Genomic DNA, 22,695 nt, shown 5'->3' with positions numbered 1-22,695 from the left:
ATTCTAAAATACAAAACTATATCAATATTCTTTTCTGAAAAAGAAATGGAGTTGTGCAACATGCTGATTTGCAATGTGCATGGTGAGTGCCTGTGAGAAGTGGAGGGGCTTCTACTGCGTGCACACCAAAACAGAAAAATTGAAGCAGTAATCAGATAGCACAGAGATCGATGTAACCATACGTGGATTTTTTTCTTTACAGTTCAGCAGTGTAAATTTTGTGCGATACAGCAACAAAACCATATCTAAGGAGTATTTGTCCAATGCACTTATTCATTTAACTGAGAATGAAAAACTCATTTGTGAATTTTTACTCTTTCCTCCAAAAAAAGTATCTAAGACCGAACACACCTTTAATAAGTCCCTTTTCTTGCAACGTTTTCAAGGAGGGTCTTCGGGAGATGAACTTCTTTAATCTGCTTTTAACTCGGTTTCTGTCATTTGTATCAGAGGCACTGTAGTTCAGTCTGAAAACTAAAGGAAATCAAAAGAAAAAGCTTCAGAGAAATTATATTTTTGAACTGATAGCAGTTTGCTCAAATATCCTTAGAAAACAATGGCCATAGCCACCCTAGTAAAATCATGCGTTAGGTCAGCAGTGTAGCTGGTTGGATAGTACAAAACGTCTGATTAATACTTTTGTGCTGGTTATTCAGAGTTGTATTATTTATTGCCCATAAGTATTTGGATGGTGACCAGTTTAGTCATGAAATGTTCACGAATCCCACAAGTTTCACATGGATGATTTTTCAACTAAAACTCTGGACTCGAAGTGTGCTATGCACTATTAACTATATACTACTTGTTATGAGAAAGGATGGATGGTTACACCACTAGTGAAGGACTGAATTCTCTTGCCAAGATGGATTAAGCGTTATATATATATTTAGCGTAGTTATAGAAAACATGGCTGCCTGCCATGAAATGTGTGCAAGATGCATTAATTTATGGAAAGAAAAGTATTCCCATCCTAATTATTATATTTTATTATATTTAGGCATTTACCAAACTGAGAAACATTTTGAGCTCAATTTATTCCTGCTCTGTGTCAAAAAGACATAGAACCCAGCTGCAGAAAATCCCCTGGAGGAAGTTTCAAAGGCATAAATTTCACTTTTTCTCTGCTGAGGTGCTTACAGGGCACCATCACAGCTATCAAAATAGACAGTATTAGTACGAAGGAGAAACTCAGCATTCAAGGCTAGATGCTCCAGAAGCAGCACTGATGCCATAGGAAGACCTTCTCCAAAGGTTTCCCTGAACAGGCAGATTTATAAAATTTTCTAACAAATAATCTGAGCCTCACCAGCCTTGAATAACCCTTATCCTGTGTCCTAGGCTCTCTCACCCTGCCCATTCCCCCAAATGCTGAGCAGGAAAATAGGGCAGCCAGAGCTGTACGGCCTTCCTTGGCGAGGACCTCCAGCTGAGAGAGAGGTGGCTTCTGCTTTTTGAGGAAAGAATAGATTTCCATCATCTCTTGAAAAACAATCGATCAATCAATCAGTCAGTCAATCAATCAATCAATCCACCAAAACACAATATTCTCCCCAAATTGAACTTGCAGAAATTGGTCCATTGTCCCTCCGACAGTATTTCTAAATGGTACCCTGGATAGTTTAGCTGCAGTTACGGAGATGCTCCCTAATCTCCCCATCCAGATTGAGTGTCCCCTGTAATGCAATGATCTTCATATAGGGAAACCAAGGGAAAAAAGAGAGCAAAAAGAAAATTATCATCAATATTATTAGGCTATTTTTTAGCAAGAAGCTTTGCATAAGTTACAAACAGCACCAGAATATTTAAAGGTGTACAATTATAAAATAGTGGCAAGCTAAAATAACTACTTAAGCAACAGCAACAACCCTGGAATATTGTGGTTTACATTACAAATCTGATTTTAACAGCCAAACTTATAAAATGGTTTACGCTTTGCTGTTGTCAAGGGAGAAAATCTTGCCAAATTGTTCATTTTAAGTAAATAGAACATAGCCAATTAAGGAAAGCAATATTTAAACACATGCCTATGATGATCAGAGCATACTTTGCTTCTGATTTCACTACTGATTTTAACAGAAGAGTGCTCCATTTTCCCACAGCACTAAAATGACCCCACACATACTTCCACAAACTAGTAATCACACAGGACAAATAAAAGGACACTTTACTGGAAAATACACAGCTTGGTACAATAATCCATCACTTATGAAAAATAGAATTCACATTTTTTTAATGGTAGCATTCTTGGAGTGATGTATCATAGAATATAAAGATTAGCATTCAATTGATGGTTGGTGCTTTTTTAACATTATAGTGGAGGACTTTTTGTTCGAAATTGAGCAATCGTTGGCAGGGACAAGCTAAAATTCCAAGTCACTTGGCCGTGCTATAAAAAGAACAACAAATGGATGTTTCTAATTCTGCATCTTAATGGTACTTCGAAACAGTGAAGTGAATTGTATTTAGTTTGGGGAGTTTCTTGTTGCTTAGGGTCATTCTGTCCATAGCGATTCATATCTAGGTTTGCTTTTTTTGTGACTTACAGTGAAGTTTCCCAGTGCAAATGATGCAGGAGTGAAAACATCTCTTAAGTCACTTAAGATGGCTGCCACAGTTCCCATTCTGCAGGACTCTGAACTGTTTTACACCCGCTCGAACTACATGCTTAGCTCTAAGTATACACCAGATTTGTTAAGATATTTTAACTGAAGTTAACGTGGTCTTACTGTGAGTGGTAGGATAGGGGATCTATGACTTGACAGCAGGGTAAAGATCCCTCTGTTTAGAAAGATGCATTAACCCAGCTGGAAGTTTTATACCTGAAACAGCAATTATGGTGTTAAAACTACATCTAGAGGTAGGAATAATTATTGTCATGGATTCTTTTGTATGTTCTATGTTGAATTGTATACCGCACAGCTAAAAACATCAGCAAAGCTAGCTTTGATTAATTTCTTATTTTATTCTATTAAACGTGTGTGAGTCACCAGAGGGAAACTCCAAGCCTCCCAGAAATTCAGGGGTTTAGATAACATGTTCCAAACCCAAGCTCAGCCAGAAATATTCTTGTTGAGATCTCATTTAGAAATATGCTTTCTCTTGCCAAACCATTCTTCTCGCGATGTCCCCACATTAAAATGACTTTGCTATTAAATTTGGAAATACAAAGAGGTCCAAATGCTACTTCCAAGAGGAAAAAAAAAAAAAAAAAAAAGTAGTTATAAGACTCAAGAGCCACAATAAATATTTTTTGGAATACCTTCCTTTTTAAATTTCAGGTTCTGGATTTGGCCAGAAGAGAGCTGGCAAATGTCAAACAACATAAAAAAAGTGGAAAACAGTTCCACGTAGAAGTAAAATAGGACATTTAAAGATCTAAGTATAAAATAATAGGAAATAAATTCTACTGCTTGTTCCACTGTGTGTTCCCTGGCATAAATTGCATAGGTGTGCTATTTGATTCATTGTACTGAATAAACTTGTATCTTCATTTTCTGAAGTTACTCACACTGATGTATCCACATAAATGCTTCAAAACCAAGACAGAACAGAGGATAATTCCCCTCCCTTTGCACAGACTCTTCAATTATTTCTTATATTGCACCAAGAGCTTCTGAGACAGAAAAAAGAAACACATGCTTGGTCTTGTTGGGCCAGGGCCTTTTACAGTATACGTAGAGGGAAATCCAAGAGAGGTCAATATTATGTTAAATTTCTTGTGCTAGTGCAAGTGGCTGCGAGGACACTTCAATCCAGCAGCAAAAACATAACCTGAATATGGGCTGACTTTCACATTTGGCTGGAAATAAAGTTGGACCCTCAGATCTAGAAAAGCATTTCTGATGACTTTGCTCACTTCATTAGGTCTCCTATTTATTCCACAGGTGGGAAAGGTATTAATGGACACATGAAAAAATGGCAAGACCTTTTCCTCAGATAATTTGCCCTAGAATTAAGCTATATTAAGTCACAACAGCTTATCACATGAGGGAAGTGTAATAGAGACTGGGCACAAAAAGAAAATAGTATAAACACATCATTAGGCATAAAAGAAAGAACACATCTTTGGCCCTTAATGTTGGATAGCACTGTAATAACATCAGCTGAATTAGGATGGATAACTATAGACTTAATTCTCTGCAAAAAAAACCGCACAAAGTAAAAACTGACCTGTCTTTTTTTGGGCCTGTATAATCCCCTGAATGCTTATTCAATGCCACAACTCTAGCCTTAACATTTCTAATAACGTATAAAAAAACAGGAGTATCATGCAAAACCACAAAATAAAGTCTGTACAAGAGCTTTTACACAAGAAGACAGGTGGAAGGAAATAATTAATGCATTACCTCCAGATCACACAGTTCTGCAGAAATAGCGCCATCAGAATCAGTGAAAGTTTTGAGATGTATAGATGAAGAATTGCTTGCTATAATTTAATGCACTAAATTGTATATATGATGTAATGAGAGTAAACATATTATAATTTAAACCAGATTAAGCAGTGGCTAACATATTTGCAAGGTGAAGTTACAAAAGCCTTCATCCAGGATTTCGGCATGGCTGCAACTAAAAGAACCAGGCAGGGCTCTAACTTTTTCACGGTAAGGATCAAAATTTTCATGTGATTACTTTCTGTGAATTTAGTCATGTAGCTAGACAATATATTCTAGCAGACTGTTTTTCCTGGGTGTGATGTTCTGGGCAGAGCCTGAACGATTCAGAAAGTAAAATGTTTTAATATGTTCTAAACAGCTCCATATTTTATTGGCAAGATTTTGTAACTCCATACAATGTGATCTCACATTCCTTCCAACGCCTTTTGTTTCACTCTTAATTTACAAAACATTTATACATAATCCCAAGGGTTTACCTATGATTAATTCCTGCCAGGTACAGTATATCTGAACACTTCTAACGTGCTGAAAGCATTGGTTTTTGAAGAACTATCCATTAATGACTTTCTGAACTGTGACAATGGATATTGACAGTGCTTGTCAGACTAAAGCACTATTGATTGTCTCACATCATGTGTATAGCAAAACCAATTTCTTCCAAGTGCCTCTTCCTAACTGAAATACATTATTATGGTGCCTATCTGTTTATTACAACACCCAAAATTGTTGTATGTGATTCATTTGGATAGAAAGACTCATACAGAATGAAGAGCAGCAGTGGCAGTGGATAAGGCATTAAGAAATTCAAATAGCTTTACATTAGTACCTTCTCTTCCATTAGCCTGGTTCTGCAGGAAAAAACCCACAACCAGCCTGGACCATGTGATATTTTTTTAATACTCTTGAGGACTTCAAATTTCAGGAAGTTCTCAGAAATAGTGATGACTTGTAGTATAACGATAACACCCATAAACTGAGGTTTAATAATTCTTTGACTATTCAAAATACAGAATACCTTGAACAAAATCCTAGCTGTAACTTTCTTAAAATACATATGGACAGATCCATGGACTTAATTGTGATCTCTGATGTCTTAAACTAATAATTTTCTTAAATGCTTTAGCAACTTATATCCAGAGTCCTCAGCAGCATCTTGCAGGACTGAAACAAAGCTGAGATGGCAAAAGGGGAGGTAGAAGTATGTCTCTATGACTTTGGATAATGAAAGGGTCATTCTAACAGCAGAGCTATCACATATGTGTGAAAATATTAATTTAAAGGAATTAATTAGTTAATTAATTAATTCCAAGTAATGGGAATGCTTAATTGCTGAATATCTCATCCTCCTGAAGAAATATATCTTAACATGCAGAGGCATATGACTATGCCTACACTCCAGGAGACACTGTAATTTAAGAATATATAATGACTCATTACTTTAAGTTTTATTGGATTGCATTGGAGCTCAGAATTCAACACTTTTTCAGAGTTTTTTGGCCTGCAGCAGATGTGAAACTACTGCCAGTCTTTTAAGGAAGGAACAACATTCATTATCACCTGTATAAACGGTCAGGTTTTCAATCAGCACCGAAATTTTGAGAGTGCCAAAACCAAACCCCTGCCTCCTTCCTTCCCTTTGTGATGCGCTCTGAGATGAAGTCAATAAAGCCTGCTCACTAAGGGTAAGGAATTCACTTCACCTACTTTATTGAGCTAAAGACTTTTGTCAGTCATCCTGTTTTATCCCTTAGACTCCTGGGCAGTCTCATGAGTTATCCCCACACTATAATTACTATATCTTTTCTGTGAAAGTGTAAAATGAGAGGCAGACACATGGTCTGCTTAAAGGCATCATACAAATGATCGGTGGGGAAAACGCAGGAATCAGGCATTACCCCTAATCCCTGTGTTTATGATAAGCTTTAAAATTACAGGTTTTAGGACTACAGAGCATAGATACAAGAACTGCGGTGGCATCAGGTGACAGGATGGGTATCGCTGGCCAGGACATGCTGGGAAGATTTTGCTTGCATGAGCAGAGAAGAACTTGAAGTCCTTTGGGTTTATGGTCTTAAACCAGATATTTGCCACAGCAAATATATCTGCATTTACAAATGTTTATGAAGCAAGCTTAGAAATAAACAATAGGAAAAAGAAAACAGTGATTACATAGCACAAATAATTTTTCTGTAATATGACAGCCTAACAACTTAAGTGCTCAGTAGTGTCATTACACTTTGTGAAATTTGTGTGCATTAGCAGTAAAGATTCGATAAAATGACTATATAATTCATATTTTGCATCGTGCTCTGATGCATATAACCTTTTTAAAAATTTTGTCCCCCACTAATAATAAATGGAAATAAATGAATAGTGTGTTAAATATCACTACACGCTTACATTGTGAAACAAACTGCGACTTCCCACACAGCTTTTCTTAGTGGTATTTGTGCCATAAATATTTAGAAAAGTAAAGCAATATTTCTGAGTGTGTATTGGATTTATAAAGGAAGATCATACCAAACTAACCTGATATCTGTCTTTAATAACATAAATGGGTTTTCTTTTAGAAAAGGAAAATGCAATAGACCAAATATATCTGGACTTCAGTTGTGTATTTGATATGATGCCAAATGGGAAATGATTAGTTAAACTAGAGAAGATGGAGCGAACTAAAACAATAACTGTGAAGTGACTGAGTAAGGTATTAAAATGAGCTTTGTTGAAAGGAGAACTACTGTATTGAAGGAAAGTTACCAGTGCAAGCCCTTAAATATTCTTGGAACCGATCTTTGTGTTTTGATTAATGACTTCAACAGAAAAAGTAGGAGCACTAAAAAAATACTTGTGGTGATTCAAGGCTGGGAAGCACCATCAGTTCAGACAAGAATCAGGATATCAGAGAAAACAGTAGCAACTTTGAGACTGGAAGCTGGAGAAACCAGATGAGACCTAATACCACCCAATGCATGGTCAGAGAGGACTAATACAAAATATCTCTTAGGAGTGTGCAACCTTGGACACTCATGTGTTTGAGGTGGGAATTCATGCCAGGAAAGGTGGAGGCAGCGGCTGTGAGCAGTACCAGAATGGGCTGCTGAGCTTTCAAAAGCAGACGGGGAGCTCGGCATGTTTGGCCACCTCGAAAATGGTTGAGAAAGGCTGTGATTGTTCTCTACGAATTTGCTGGTGGGGGTGGGAAAAGGAGCAGGAGATGAGAAGAGGACAGCAGGGAGGGAGAAGAGCTGTTTAAACTGAAGAACAATGCTGGCACAAGAATAAATGAGTATAAACTGGCCATAATACGAAGTTCTAAAACACCCTTTCAAAGAAGTCGTGGTGGCAAATAAAACTAAAAGAATTTAAGATGAAGCTTAACAGATTTATGAAAGGGGACACAGAACACGGTACCTTGTGACAGGAGGGACTGGATTAGATCACCAGGACACGCCAAGCCTTTCTTTCCACAATTTTTTTGGTATTGTCACAATATTAGAAATGCTATTATACACACTTAACTAGAATATAAAAACCACAATGCCAGAAATCAATGAGTTTGGTTTATTCATACAGTATGACCAGTTTATGTTCATCTAATGTAAAACATGTGGGACTTGGAAGAAATCTGCTGTAGTACACAAATTCAGGCTATTCAGGCTCTAGGAAGAGGAAGACTACAGCATGCTTGGGAAGGGGAAACTGGTCTCTCCGAGCCCATGCCAGGGATCAGAACTCTTGACATGGTCTCTTTGCAAGAAGTAGCTGCAGTTCTTTATCCCTCTTGCACTGAGGAGGGCACGTTTGTACGAGCACAGATCACTGGGGACTCATTTGCTCTCGAGCCTCTTTCAGTAGCCACTTTCTATAAAATTTCACTTAAAGAGTGATCTAATTATGGAGGAATAGGGGCAAAAGGCAGGAGCAATGATGGAGATGCTTTTTGCATTTGGTGTACTTCTCGCCTTTAGAGAGGGGTGGCTAAAATTGCCAGGAAAATACTCCATAATTTGGACGGTCTAACCCATAGGAGTTGAAGAGTGACCCTGCGCTTTCCTACCTGGGTGACTCAGAGCTGCTCTGTTCCAGTGTTTTCAGCCATACAGTCTCATCCCACTCGTATAAAATATGATAGTTATAGAGGAAACCAATGGCAATATTTGAATTAATGACTTTTGAAGTTCACGTATATAATATAAGAATACTATTTAAGCAGACTTCCCAAAAGAAAACAAACATGCAATTAAAGTTTAAGGAAGACAGAGCAAGGAACTAAAGACTATTTGCAGATCAAATTGAACAAGTAATTTACAACAAGTAATGTACTCAAGGTTTTTTAGAATAAGTAGTTCTGTTTGTTTTCTTCTGTTGTGGAATATATATAAATAACTTTCAAGTCTTTATGCTTACCTCCTGACTGAGTTAGGCTTAAAAAAAACCTTTTCAACCTTTTGCAAATAATATGAATGGACATCACTTACACTAAACTGTGCAGACGAAAGGACAAGAAAATTATACAGTTCCTTTTTCTACCAGGAGCACCAGATAGACTGTTATGCCAAAAGAAAACCCTTCTGAGTGGCTGGCTACTGCCAGCCACGTGTGCATTTTTAATTTCAAAACTTACATAATTCTGCCTTATGCTTTGGAAAACAAACTAATTATCTGTAGAGAACAAGAGAGACTTACATTGCTGTATTTATATTACCTTTGTTAAGAGTCATACAAATGATTCATATATTTAAATTTAGACATGTGCGTGGATACCTTATTGAATCTTTTATTCAGATCTGATCTTATGGGACCTTTCCAGAAAGAATATTGTACCAAAGAATTTTCTTTCTATTGAGACTCCTATCAATTATATTTTGTACTTCTAAATTTAAAAAGTAAATTATTTTAAAATTTAATTACATTTCTATTGCACTCAGCCTCCAATTATATTCATAGCCTTATATTTTTTGACCCATGATGAACTTCTAGTGCTTCTCATACAATAAAGGATAAAATTAATTTTTAGTGTTTAAGTTATGAAAACCAGCATGTTAAAATTGTTTATCGCCAGTGAGAAACAGTAGTGACGTTCATCTGTATATTTGTTATTTCAAACCACGGGTTCCAGTATATTTTTCTCTTTTAATACAGCAAGTTTAGTACTGTCCAGTGAATGTAGATGTGATATTTTATAAAGGAGAAAGGCACACCCATTATCTTTAAAGTAATCAAAAAACATCTAGCCAAAGACCTGAAATCCATTTGCTGTACTCTGTTTATATGTCAACTCTATCAAATTACCTCTACCTCAATTAAACCATTTGAGTATGTATAACTGAACAAAAGATCACCCATGAGCTCATTTTAAAAAAGAATAAGCCAATGGATTTAAGAATCCTTTCTTAATTCCTACCTTCAGTGAAAGTTCTGGTAAGAATCTTCAATATCCATATTCTCATAAATATAAACCTTACAGAATCACAGAATCACAGAATCACAGAATGTTAGGGATTGGAAGGGACCTCGAAAGATCATCTAGTCCAATCCCCCTGTCGGAGCAGGATTGCCTAGACCATATCACACAGGAACGCGTCCAGGCGGGTTTTGAATGTCTCCAGAGAAGGAGACTCCACAACCTCTCTGGGCAGCCTGTTCCAGTGTTCGGTCACCCTCACCGTAAAGAAGTTTTTCCTCATATTTATGTGCAACCTCCTGTGTTCCAGCTTGCACCCATTGCCCCTTGTCCTGTCAAGGGATGTCAATGAGAAGAGCCTGGCTCCATCCTCATGACACTTGCCCTTTACATATTTATAAACATTAATGAGGTCACCCCTCAGTCTCCTCTTCTCTAAGCTAAAGAGACCCAGCTCCCTCAGCCTCTCCTCATAAGGGAGATGTTCCACTCCCTTAATCATCTTCGTGGCCCTGCGAACGAAACCTTAGGCAAAGTGACCTTTCCTGCCATCAACTTCATTTTATATTTCTATAGAAATTATTCTTATTTGTTAAAACACAATTGATTTTCAAACTTTTCAGGAGTTACAGCTCTTTGCTTACAAAGTAGTGTCAGAGTTGCACTGTGAGGACACAGAAAGACTTCCACTAAAGGCACTTTAGGTTCTGCCTAAAATAAACATAAAAACATGAGGCAGACCAAATGGAGGCTACAGCTTTTGTGTGAGCCTGCCCTATGGAGGCTGTTAGTGGGAGAAGGTGCCTTGTGAGATATGCTATGGGCCAGCCTCTTTCTTGGGCTGAGACAGTACTTACAGGAGGAAAAGAAAGCCCAGAATGAAGCTGCTGCTATGTTTAGCCAAGTATTATCTTATAATAGGTTATGTTGTAAATTTGACTGCTTACCTGTCTGGGTTGGTACAGTTAAGACATGAGCCCAAAGAGGAGACACAGACGTGGTCAGCTGAAGGCATGAGTAACTGAGACCTAGAAATGAGCATGTCCTACACTGCTAGCACAACAGGTTTGCTGCAGCAGGTATCTGGGAACACAAGTCCACTTGACCCTTGGGTAGGGGCTTGGAGGGGGAGACCTTCAGAGAGACAGTCTCCAGAACAGCTGCACTGGAACAAGTTGCCTGAGCAGGCAAATAATTATGGTATATCATGTTCTTTTCCTGAAATAAAATCAGGCCAGTCATCACAACAACTTTGAGACACTTCAATCAACTACATGTGGGGTTTGCCTGGGTGCACTGACCCTATGTTTGACCAGCCATGGTTGAAACTCAGACAAAATGTTAAAAGGATACAATAGAAGACTGTTTTAGCTTTAAAATTAATGTTCCAGCTGACAAACTGCACAGGGACTTAACCTACTTTAGAACATATTTAATAGCATAATTTAGTCTCTAAAAAGAAAAGCAAAATAACTAATGATGGACAAATTTAGAGGTCGAATCTAGTTCAGATAAACATTCAAAAGTTCAGATGTTTAACCAAACCTTATCTTGTCCATGAAAAACCTCAACCAAAGAGCTCTATCAAATATAAGCAAAGCACAGAAGATTGTGGAAACTTTTCCTTACAGAAGGAAGACTACTATCAGGAAACAGCACCTTATTGCAACATTCACGTGTCAAGCAGTTAAGCATCAAAGCAACTGCAAAACATTTTCAGACAACTGCTTCATGGAAGTAGTAACATTTGGATGAAATCCAATACAGAGAAAAGAAAATAATATTAAGGGGAAAGATAATACAAATGCAATTAGGCTATCAACCAATAAAACTTAATCTATGCTTGATAGTTGAAACCATCCAAGCTTAGAGAGAATAAGGAAATTGGAGATCAGAGGACTCTGCCTTTTGAAGTCTTGCTGTCCAGATCCTGGGGACCATTATCTAGCCGAGTATTTTAAAGACATTATGAATATTCTGTCACAGAATTAGAAAGCTTTATTGCTATGAATGACCTGTAACTTGAGCAGGGACAGCTACAGATGAATTCCAAGTAAGCAATTGTTTGGAAAAGGTGAATTCTGCTAACTTAGTTTTCTGGACTAAAACCTGCAAACCAAAAGATGTTTTCAAAGAACATTTTCATTGTGGGTTGTTAATAACAGAAAGTAAAACTCTAATGGATCCTCTCCATCCTCTCATTCACCAAATAGAAATGATTTTTAAAAAAGTGTACCAGATGAGATAAGACCACTGCTGTGTCTTACCTGGCACTGTTTCTTATGCAGCAGAAAAGATCTGCTACAATACCTCAAAGGAAAGCAAAATCCCGAAAAATGATGCAGCAAACCAATGGTGCCTCAGGATCCTTTCAATTTCTTTCCTTTTCCCATGTCACCACCTTGACTCCTCTCCTCTTAAGCCTGTCCCTCACCATGTCTTCTGTCTCCATCCCTCAAGCCACGTGGGCAATTAACAGAAAAATTTACTTTTCTTATAATTGAACCCCAAATTCAAACTATCAGACACTCCAAATCTGAAACCTAGCAAAAGATTTTTAAAGCAAGACCTAAACTTTCAGTTCAGAAATGACTGATGTGTAACTTACCTTAAGAGCCAAGTTGCAACAATAAATCAAGTATTCCACTGTTTGTAATTGTGCCTTAATATCAGTACTACCCTTGATCCATCACACTCAAAGATCTTCAGATAACATTGTGTAACAATTCAGTTATTGCAGTAGTTTCATGATTTCTTCACTAATTTTTAGTACTATCTTTTGATTTTCATTCAAACACGTCAACTGAAATACCTTCATATGAAGAAAGGAAGGTAGGAGCATTATAGCACCCTAAAATAATTAACTTTACATGGACAAGAAAGATACTATATATATGCTTTCACACAAAAATCTTGGAAACCATAGCAATGAGACAAAGATTTTGATTTAAGTGAATGTATCTACAACTCAGATAGAAGACAGTCAAAGAAAGAAGTTGAGATTATCACCTGCGCTACTTAATTTCTAGTCACCTTTCTAGTCCTTCCACCTATCTCTTCCCAAGAGAAAACCTGGGTGCTGTTCAGGAGCCAGTTTACTCCAGAGACTCCTCCCAAAAGACATTATGGACAAGACAGCACCAAGTTTCTTTGCCTTTGCCATACTCTGCCCATTAACTCTTATCCCAGAAGGCGTTTTACCTTCAAGCATAATAGTACATATCTACATATCAGGCACATTCAACATAATATTTCGAAAACACCAGGCTGGTGGGATGCATATAACCATCAACTTATATCAGACACACACATTAACAACACCAGGCATCACAAGGTACCAGAGATCTGAGGAAAAGCTTTATCTGATTAGGACACAGCCAGTCTCTCCTAGAAAGGGTGATCACTAAGCAATGTGGACTCAACCCACATGTTCCTGCACCTTGCATGAAGTCTTTTATTACAGATACTCACCAAGCTAAAGGTTAGCTTGTTCTGATTTATATTTTTGTACCTCAAAACCTGCTAAATGGCAAATGATCAAACCTGCATCTGGCTGCTCTCCTTTTCTGACCTCCCTGCATCTGACCACCTTCTCTTCTGGCTCTGGGTCCTTGGACTGGAGTATAACCTTCTTCAGCAAAAGCGATTATAAAATGTACTATCACTATGTGATAGCAACATATATGACCTATAAAGATTTACATTCAGAGACATATTCTCTCTAGCAGGGCTTCATATCTGCATGCTTTTTATACTATTTGTGTGTTCTGGACAAGGTGTCTTCATTAATTTCATGATTACAAGCCTTTTTCTCTCCAAAGTTTTTTTTTTAAGTGTAATAGCACAGGCATATTTTAGATTGTTTTAATTTCATTTATTTTAAATGTGTTGTTCGAAAAGAGTCTCAGTTTTATAAGAATGTTACATCTCTGTATAAATTGAACACCTTAAAAATTAATTAAAAAATGGTATCACATGTAGGAACAGATTTTATATGCTATAAAAAGGCTTAAGGCAGGCTTACTCTTTGTTTTTCATGGAGAATGCATTGGTTGCAAAAGATTAAAGGACAGCAGGATCTACATGTTCTGTTTGTTTATTTTTTATCTCTAAAAGAAGTGGCCATGAAACAGATAAATACAATCCCTAGACTGTATCAGGAGAGCCATTTCCATATGGAAGAGTGAATTCCACTTCCCATGGTTCTGAGAAGACCTTGTCTTGAATATCCATGTGCAAGAAATATCAACTGAAACTGGGGCAGATTCAGAAAAGGGCTATTTGAGATGATAGGGAAAAAGAGCAGCAGCCTGTCATAGGAAAGACAGCTACAAATCTTGGCTGGCTTAGTCTACCAAACCAACTAGGAGAAGGAGTAAGACTGCTGTCTGTAACTCTCTTTGGGATGGTACACCTGAGACAGAACAAGAAGTGCTGAAAATAAAGAGCTAGCTAAATGCTGACACAAGAACACATTCATACCAGAAGTCCATTTAGGCTGAAAATTAGAATGCTTTCAGCTTGAAAAGTGAAGTTTTGGAACATACTTCCTGCATGAGCTGAGGGGCAAAAGCATTACTACTGAATTTCATTAATTATGAAAGGAATCAAATGAGGTAGTTGTTTTCAAGAACTGGGGAATTGATTCAATGTTACAAAAAGTCTGTCTGAGGCAGATAATGCTATGTTACACTTTTCAATAACAGTAATGCAAGTGAATTCCTCTTGGGTGAATCCTGGGCACGCTTAAGACAATGGCCAATGGAATTAATTAAATGGAGCCGAATATCCTTGGTGGTGAGGGGAGCTGCTCACATGTCATAGTGTTCTCTTCAGCATCAATATTTAAAGCCAGCTAGTTGGAACCTTTTACTTAATTGAGAAACAACACAGCATTTAACCCTTCAGTGGTATTCCACCCTTTGGCTGTCAGAGGCAAGATCTGTTTATCTGGCATGTCAGCAGGTGGCTGGTGGAAAAATAAGAGACGCTACGAAGCACATTCCTTTTTAAAGCATTAATATATCCTGTCCAGGAGACAGTACCATGTTTTCATCTATTAAGTTGGCCTTTAAATATTTGGGATTGGAGGTCATAATTTAAATGAAATACATCCTCCAGCCTGGAAGGTACAAACATTTAAATGATTTCGCAAAGGGGAAAAAAAGTAAGTCTGGGCAGTAAGTATTCCTATCTAGAGCCTGATTTTCAGTCTCTCTAATTGAGCTTAATTTAGACTTTTATAACCTAAAAACCTCCTTATTTCTGTCACATTCCTCCCAAAGTACCAGGAGGATTGCATCTGGATTAGTTATAAATAGTAGTGAAACCTCAGAATACAATATAGTGTGAGAATCATTTTTTCTGGCTCCAAACTTGCAATCAGTGTAGTCATTTCAATAATTACCACAAGAGGCTTCAGAATTAGGTTCACAGGAGTGATGGAAAGCTGGGCTGCTCTTCCTTCCCAAAGAACAAAGCTCAGCAAGTCCCTCTCATTTGCTGTAATTCTGACCTCTCTCCAAAGGCAGCAGTCTAAAATATTTCCCGTTGCAGTGACAATGCCTGCATGTATTTAGGTGTTACCAGTTGTCAGCCTATATTCTTTCCCTGTGGAGGCAAAATATGGAGATATAAAAAAATGGAGATGTACTGACAATGCAGGTGATGGAGAGTCAAACAGGTGTAACTCTCTTCATTGTCTATTGCTTCAAACTATAAAAATCGTGACATATTCCACAATATACCCAAAAATTTAGCTTTATTTCCTAAGGTAAACAAAGATCTACTTAGTAAGGAATTAAGAGACTGCACCAAACCAGTGCAAGCCATGTTGGATAGCTGGGATGAAAAGTGATAGAGTTAGAGTAAACATCTTTTCCTTGTATCACAGGAGTCCACCTCACTTTTAGTACATGGAAGGGGCACAACTGCTTGACTCCAATAATACCTAAAACGCTCATGATTTCTTTGTGATTGCTTCATCTGAAGCAAGTGCCTGTTTGACATGACTGTTACACATTTTTCCAAAAGGTAGTTTTCTTAAACAATACATCAGTATGTGTAGTTCAGTAGGAAAAAACTTAAAGTAATTGTGACTATCCAGTCTCTACTTGCCTCCGTATCAAATTTATCTTGAGTGCACATGTAGAAGATTTTTTTGTTAAGAAATATATGGCATCTCTCTCTTCTTTGAAACAAAGAAGAAATATGAATTTGTAACACTTTTTTCTTTAAACTTAAGTCCTTTAATAGTGTTTTGAACAAATCTAAAGAGTTTTTAAGGCAGACATTTTGTATTGTAACATTCCCATGGGTTGCATGTATGATCGCCTTTACTAAAGCTCCTTTCGGTCCCAGTTGAATAAATATGCATTTTATTTCACTAATCTTGAAACAACAGGAATAAAGTTTGCCCAGGTCTTTTATACCTCAGAGAACAAAACAAATACTACAAATCTTTAGAGAGAAAGGATATACAAAAGGGCTTGAGGTGAATGTTTCAAAGCAAATACTCTTTAAATGATGTGCAAATTATTTCAGCACTTGAACATGATTTATGAAAGGGGATTAGTCCACTGAAACAAGAACCCGGTTTAAACTGTTGGGTTTCAAAGTCAAAGATGAGAAGCGTTTGCTGGAAAAGGCAGAAGAAACCGGATAATAATCTATAGTGAGGATTTCTGATTGATTTTCTTTAACTAACTCAATCTTACATTAGCTATCACTGTCATTCATACTTAACTACGGTGGGCAGTATAAAATGCCTTCTTTTGTGATATAATTCTCCATAAAAATGAAGTATGCAATAGTGATAATTAAGTAATAATGGGGTAATTAATAACTCAGTGACTAGCTCTCTATTTACTAGTATGCCCCATAAATGAGCACAAGGAATATGAAACAATTAAAGATTATCCAAGCTCAAACAGATAACTTTTCCAGAGAGTTGTGTGTCAGTGAGCAGCCCAATGAGTCACAGGTCACATCAATAATAATACATTATATTATATTGTAATATTCCCACATACTCTTCACGTAATGGGTAAGAGCTACTCTTAAGTACTATAAAAATGATCACTTTTATGTAATTGTAAAGATTAATAAGTGAGCTAACTTCTCATGGTTCTATAATGACCCTGCTGTTCTACTAGGTAAAGGAAAATTTAATGATCCTGCTCAGATATGATTAATATCTAACTTTTTCCTGACTAAAAATCTGGACTTGGTTCAATAAAAATGAATTAAGTGAACATGCACTGATTTCCCTGCCAAACGTTTATATGGAAGTAGGTTATGCCCAATTTAAAAATATGCTTTTTCAACCCAAATAGTAAACTCTGGAAGGATTTTTGGAAAGTAAAGTAGAAATAACACAAAGAATTAAGGAAACATTATATTATAATTGATGGAAACAAGATATTCAAATTCAGGAAGAATCAGGGTTTTTTTGAGGCTCAGTCACAGCCAGTTGTGGTGTTGGGTGCAACATAATCTCCTGTTATCAGTGGAAGGGATACAATTTGTTTCTGAATTTAGCATGTTTTCTTTCCAAAATGCCAATATTATTACTTCTTTGTTGCTGAATCAGTATTTTCCTAAGCTTTAAGAAACGAGCATACCTATAGTGAATGTTGCAGAGAAACGTGTAAAAACATGTCAAAAAATAAGTTTAGTCCCTATAGTCCACATGAATGCTCTCACCCTCCACAAACAGCACGTTGCATTTTCTTTTTGTGGGCTTTTCTCAGTGTGTGAAGCTGACTGCACTCCTGTTGATGCAATACCAATAAATGCCACAAACATACGAGCTGCAGAGTGACAAAACTAACATTGCAGTAGGAAACTGCATATTTGCATATAGTTTTCATTTGGTTTCTGTTTTAATTGTTGTCATTGGTGGTGCTGCAGTAATATACATTACTGGTCTATATTTCTTGGTTTTATTAAAAGTAATAGAACTGTCCTATACATAATGCTAACATTGTAATGTAATAATACTCTCTAAATAGCACCTATTTGGCTTTGAACTTCACATCTAACTAAATTAAATGGGCTGAGAAGGGGAAAGAATTCAGACTTCATCAGAGCTAACAAAGAAATTGAGTGATTTCCCACTTCTGCCACTCTGATTAGCCCGCTTATCACAGAAGCAACCCTAGGTGGGTGAAGGACTCCATCAGCTACCGCAGAATCCGGCCCTCGACAAGTTTGGCTGAGCTAGTAAAACCTCTCACTACATCCCAAGATATGGTCTCCCAACCTACCATCCTCTTCACATGTTAGAAAGGAAGAGAGAAAAATCACACAAGCTCCTCTCTCAGCACTGCCTGTAATTAGGTGGCCTTTTTCTAGGAACGCCAAATGATGCTTTCAACAAAATAAGTTTCTTGCTTTTTTTTTCTCCTGCTGTTACACAGCTGAAGCCGTGCAAATATGTGTGTTTGTGCCCTGGTAACCATCCCTTCCCTCTGCAGAGAAACACCAGCTTCAGCAACCCAGTGTTTGCCACAGAAAAATCCAGTTGTGTGCGGGGACAAACTTTAAATCCCCGAGCAAGCCCTTGGAAGAAGCTTTAGCCAGGGAAGAAGCAAGCACCATGCAGAGCCAGAAAGGGTTAAAGCTTCATTGACTTCTCCAGTTCTTCCATCACGTCCACTGAGAGACAAAAATGGGTTTCTGCTGCTGTTTTTTCCCCCCCACACACATTGTACAGTCTTAATTATCTAACAAACTGCATTCAGAGATGATTCTGGGTGTTTTAGTAATTACTTAGGAACATTTACATGCCATGCTTCGAGTTTCAAAATTTAGCCTTCTGAAGTAACCAGAAGTGAGTGAAATGAGAAAAGCAACTTTGGGCAATTTTAAAACACACACAGAGTCCTTGGCTAAATACTAGGGACAGGGTGCCTGCCTTAAACTGTATCTTTTCAGAAACAAAAGCAGATTTCAGAGCCCAGATGACTTTGTAGCAAATACCTCTGAAGGCAAATCAAAATTATGATCCAGGGGTTATTATTTTTTTTCTTGATTAAAAAGATGCGAGGAGGCATGTCCCCGGACACTGCCCTGCGGCCGTTCCCTGGGGAAGCAAGAGAGGGCTGTAGCAGTACAGAGCGACGCATCGCCCTTTGGGACTAAAAAGACCCCTGGCTCCCTGTTGAAAGTGCAAGAGGAGTTTAGGTAAGCAAAACATCATTATTTGAGTTGGCCGGTGGCCAGGGTGCCAGGGCTAAGACCCCAATCCTAACGAAGGGTGGAAAGGAATCCCAAGCCTGCTGTTTAATATGCATGACATGTCGGCTTGGCTGCCAGCTTTTCCTTCCACCCCCTGCTTTTTGTCCGCTTTTTCCACCTGTTGCAACTTGTCCTTATTCAGGCTGAGAGCTGGAATTGTCTTACTTGGGTGTCGCATTGTGTCTGGCACGATGACGCTCTGATCCCCGACTACTCTTATTGAGATATTAAAGTGATCATGAATAGCAATAATACTGGGCAGCCTATTAAGACTTTCCTTTTCATATATATATAATATTTTTTTTAAAATCTTAATGCTATAGTTGTGGCTCCACAAGCTACAATTCAAATATGGAGGAGATTTTCCAGGATCCATCGTCACAGGGCTGCATGACTAATCACTGGGTTTTAAGTAAAGTGTTCTTGAAGATAAGAAAAATATGCAAGTAAAAACAATAAAAATAATGCAATTCAATCTTATCAATTCAGGCAGTTCCAGCTTTTATGTGGCAAACAAGGAGATCAAATTGCATTTATCTAATATCACAGATTTTTTAAATGTCTAAAATATTTAATTATTTTGCTTTGGCAACCTAAAGCTGAGGAACAGATTACTGTTCCCACTACATAAGGAAATAACTGACAACAATTAGTATTTATTCTTGTTGCTTTTGTAATAAAAATAGAATTCCATCACTTTCAAGGAAACCTAAAATATTAATAAGAATGTGATGAACTGAGTAAATGTGACGCCATAAGGAAATGATGGAGAACAGGTTGGAAATATAGTGCTTTGGGAATGGATTGCATTATCAAGCTTGTGATTGTGCATTTTGACAAGAGCAGCCCTCAGATTGATACGGTAGCCAAAGGGCACTCTTCCTACTGCGAAGCCGTTTGTTTCCATCCGGAAAAGGGGGAGTAGAAGGAGGAATTGATCCCCTCCGACAATCGATAGCGACTCCAGCCCAGGGTCTTCCACAAGAGGTCACTCCTGAGTGACAATATTCCCAGATGATGGCCAAAATGTAAGCCACAAAGTGACCAAGGACAGAAAAAGCAACGCTGAGCTTAGCGGAGAGCGTGGACTTGGCTTCATTGCCTACAACGTGCCTGTCCTGACAACTCCTGCAGTCTGTACAGACAGTAAGGTCTCTTGGTTTTTGGAGAGATGAACAATTTCTGGGAACCTTGCAATGCACAGATCCTTTCCCTACCTCCCATGTGCCATGACAGCATCTCTATTTTCAGTCTAGCCCAGGTGCCTGGTTTCATGTGGTATAAAATTAACGTGGCAGACCACCTACCAGAAGACCCAATTATAATTGGTACTAATTAGGAGTTTTTTTGGCAACCTTAGGAGAAAAAACTAAAAATCTACAGTCTGAATGATAAGGAAACTACTTGGAACTTATAAAGTCTGCCACTAATTTTAAAAATTATTGGTTTAGAATAACAGTTATTTGCATAAAAAGGAGTGGTGCTGCAAGGCAATTTCCTTGCACCAGATGTATACATCTTCTAATGGGGGAGGTTGCTAGGGTGAAAAACGTGTTCCTTCTGACCCAGCATTAGCTGCATAAACTACATCAGTGAAATAGCTGGCATCATAAAATAAAGAGTAATTTCTTTCCATGTATTTGAGAGCAGGATCATGGTTTTACATATTTTGGTAATGTTCCCCAAGGCCATCCTTGGTTTCTTCTTAGCTCAAGAAAACTTCAATTAGAACATGAGTTGAATCCAAACTGGATGAGAAGCCACTGAAAAGCTGCGTGACCAAGAAGTCGGACACTCTGTGAACTTTGGAAATTGAGCCTGGCAGTTTGAGCCCAATTTTCAATGAAATCAGTGTCTACAGCTCAAAAAGCATAACAGAGAATTACCATTTGTCCTTGTAGTGTAAGCAGAAGCAATTAGGATTAAACATAAAAACCAAATTCCTGCTACTAAGTCTCTAGGGGCAGTCTCCCCAGTTTTAAATTAAAGAGTAAATTACTGGAATACTTCGATTGGAATATACCTGTCCTTTATGTATTTGTGCTGTTAAAAAACCCTGATGACACAGCAGTTCCAAGTCTAAAACTGGACCTTTTTTGCAGCCCTTAAAATATAGAGAAGGTAAATACAAATGAGTCTGAATTGTCTGAAAGTTTCATTAAGGATAATCGGGGGTGGGGGGTGGCCTGCTAACACATCAGTTGCTCATCTTCCATGTTAAACTGGAGGAGTTTTAAGCCATCTTTAAAATTGTCCTTTGTTTGGATTTGGCATTGGCAGCAGTCAAAAATATAAGAGCACTATAAAATTATAAAATTGTTCAACTTTGTAAGAACTTTATAAACACACTTGCAGATATTGCACATATCTTCTCTGTGCTCTGCAGTCAAACTGGACAATGAAACGACCACCTGTTAACTGCTAACAATGTGTCATTACCAGTTCTCATGCCTTTTTAAAGCAATTTTGGCTCTAGCTGCCGATAATTCTGGCTACGATACTTGTGTGAACATTAAGGGCACAGAAAGCCAAAGGCAGAAAACTGACAATACAGTTTGTGCTTAGACTACTAATAAGTAAGTGAATAATATGATTTTTCTAATTCCACATAATTGCTTGATCTCAAGGGGCCAAAAAAAAGTTCTGAATACATATTTTAGAAGCAATCCAATCTACAGTATTTAAATGCAAGCTTCGATTCACAGCAGATATTTCCACATTTTTTAACAGTTTAAATAGCCTTTAACAAAACAGGGGTTATTCAGGATTCTCTAAGGTTTGAAAAGAAACGTAGACTAAGTCTCTGTCACTGCTCATATTCACTTTTTCTGTTTTGTCTGACGAATTATCATTTAAAGATATGTGAGAAGTCTAAATAAATAAATAAAAAATCCCCGAGTTCTGAGACAGTTTATGGGTATTTTGCTGTTAGCTACAATAAGAGCAGAATCAGGCCCTCAAAACTTACCATGCTCTCAGTCTTATTTTTCTTCCTCTGAGAAATGCAATGTAATACACAGTACAAAGATATTGGGACAATTTTTCACAAGCTACATTCAGCTACTTTATATTTTGTAGCAGAAAGAAAAACCTTAAAAAAACCCCAAATCTCCAAGATAATAGGAAAACAACAACAAAAAGCTTTGGTCTGCAGAAAGAGACTATTTAATGACTCTCTGTATTTGTGTGTGTACGCACGCACGCATGTGTGCATATATTTATGATTGTGTGAATAATTATCATTAAAAATAGCTATGTTGGGGGTTTTTAATGCAACTGTTTTCTTAACATCTAAGGCTTTGATCCTGCACTGAAATGCGTGCAGGCAAATTCCTACATAGCACTTTGGTACCTATAGGTCCCTCGTACAAGCACGCGAGTCTAAAGCTGTCACGGCGCTTACATTAGAAGCACTATGTGAATCTCCTGCCAAACAGAGAAGAAAAATAAAGATTCAAGAGAGAGGGTGAAATTAAAAAAATGCTGAGTGAGTGATTCAGGGGCACCACCAGCTCCTGCGTCTACTGCCCACGATACCATGAGCGTCTCGGCACAAACTGGGAAAGGAAAGTCTCAGTGGAGTAAGGCACACCCTGACTAGTTTTAGATCCCTTTCTTTTCTAATCACACTGACAAAAATCAACCTTGATCCCTGGA

At 37.7% G+C, this 22,695-nt stretch overlaps 1 protein-coding gene across 1 annotated transcript in view; it reads right to left on the bottom strand.

Moving 5' to 3' along the window:
• The window catches only part of ARHGAP15 (Rho GTPase activating protein 15), a 311,247-nt gene that overhangs the window by 135,159 nt on the left and 153,393 nt on the right, over positions 1–22,695 (bottom strand). The window contains exon 8 of the mRNA XM_068408177.1: positions 352–474. Within this exon, the coding sequence (XP_068264278.1) occupies positions 352–474 (123 nt within the window). The remainder of the gene's footprint in view (positions 1–351; positions 475–22,695) is intronic.

Source organism: Nyctibius grandis, chromosome 9 (genome assembly GCF_013368605.1).
Source record: "Nyctibius grandis isolate bNycGra1 chromosome 9, bNycGra1.pri, whole genome shotgun sequence".
Taxonomy (NCBI): Eukaryota; Metazoa; Chordata; class Aves; order Nyctibiiformes; family Nyctibiidae; genus Nyctibius; species Nyctibius grandis.
The sequence above is the reverse complement of the archived record's forward strand: the minus strand, read 5'-3'. Positions and strand labels throughout refer to the sequence as shown.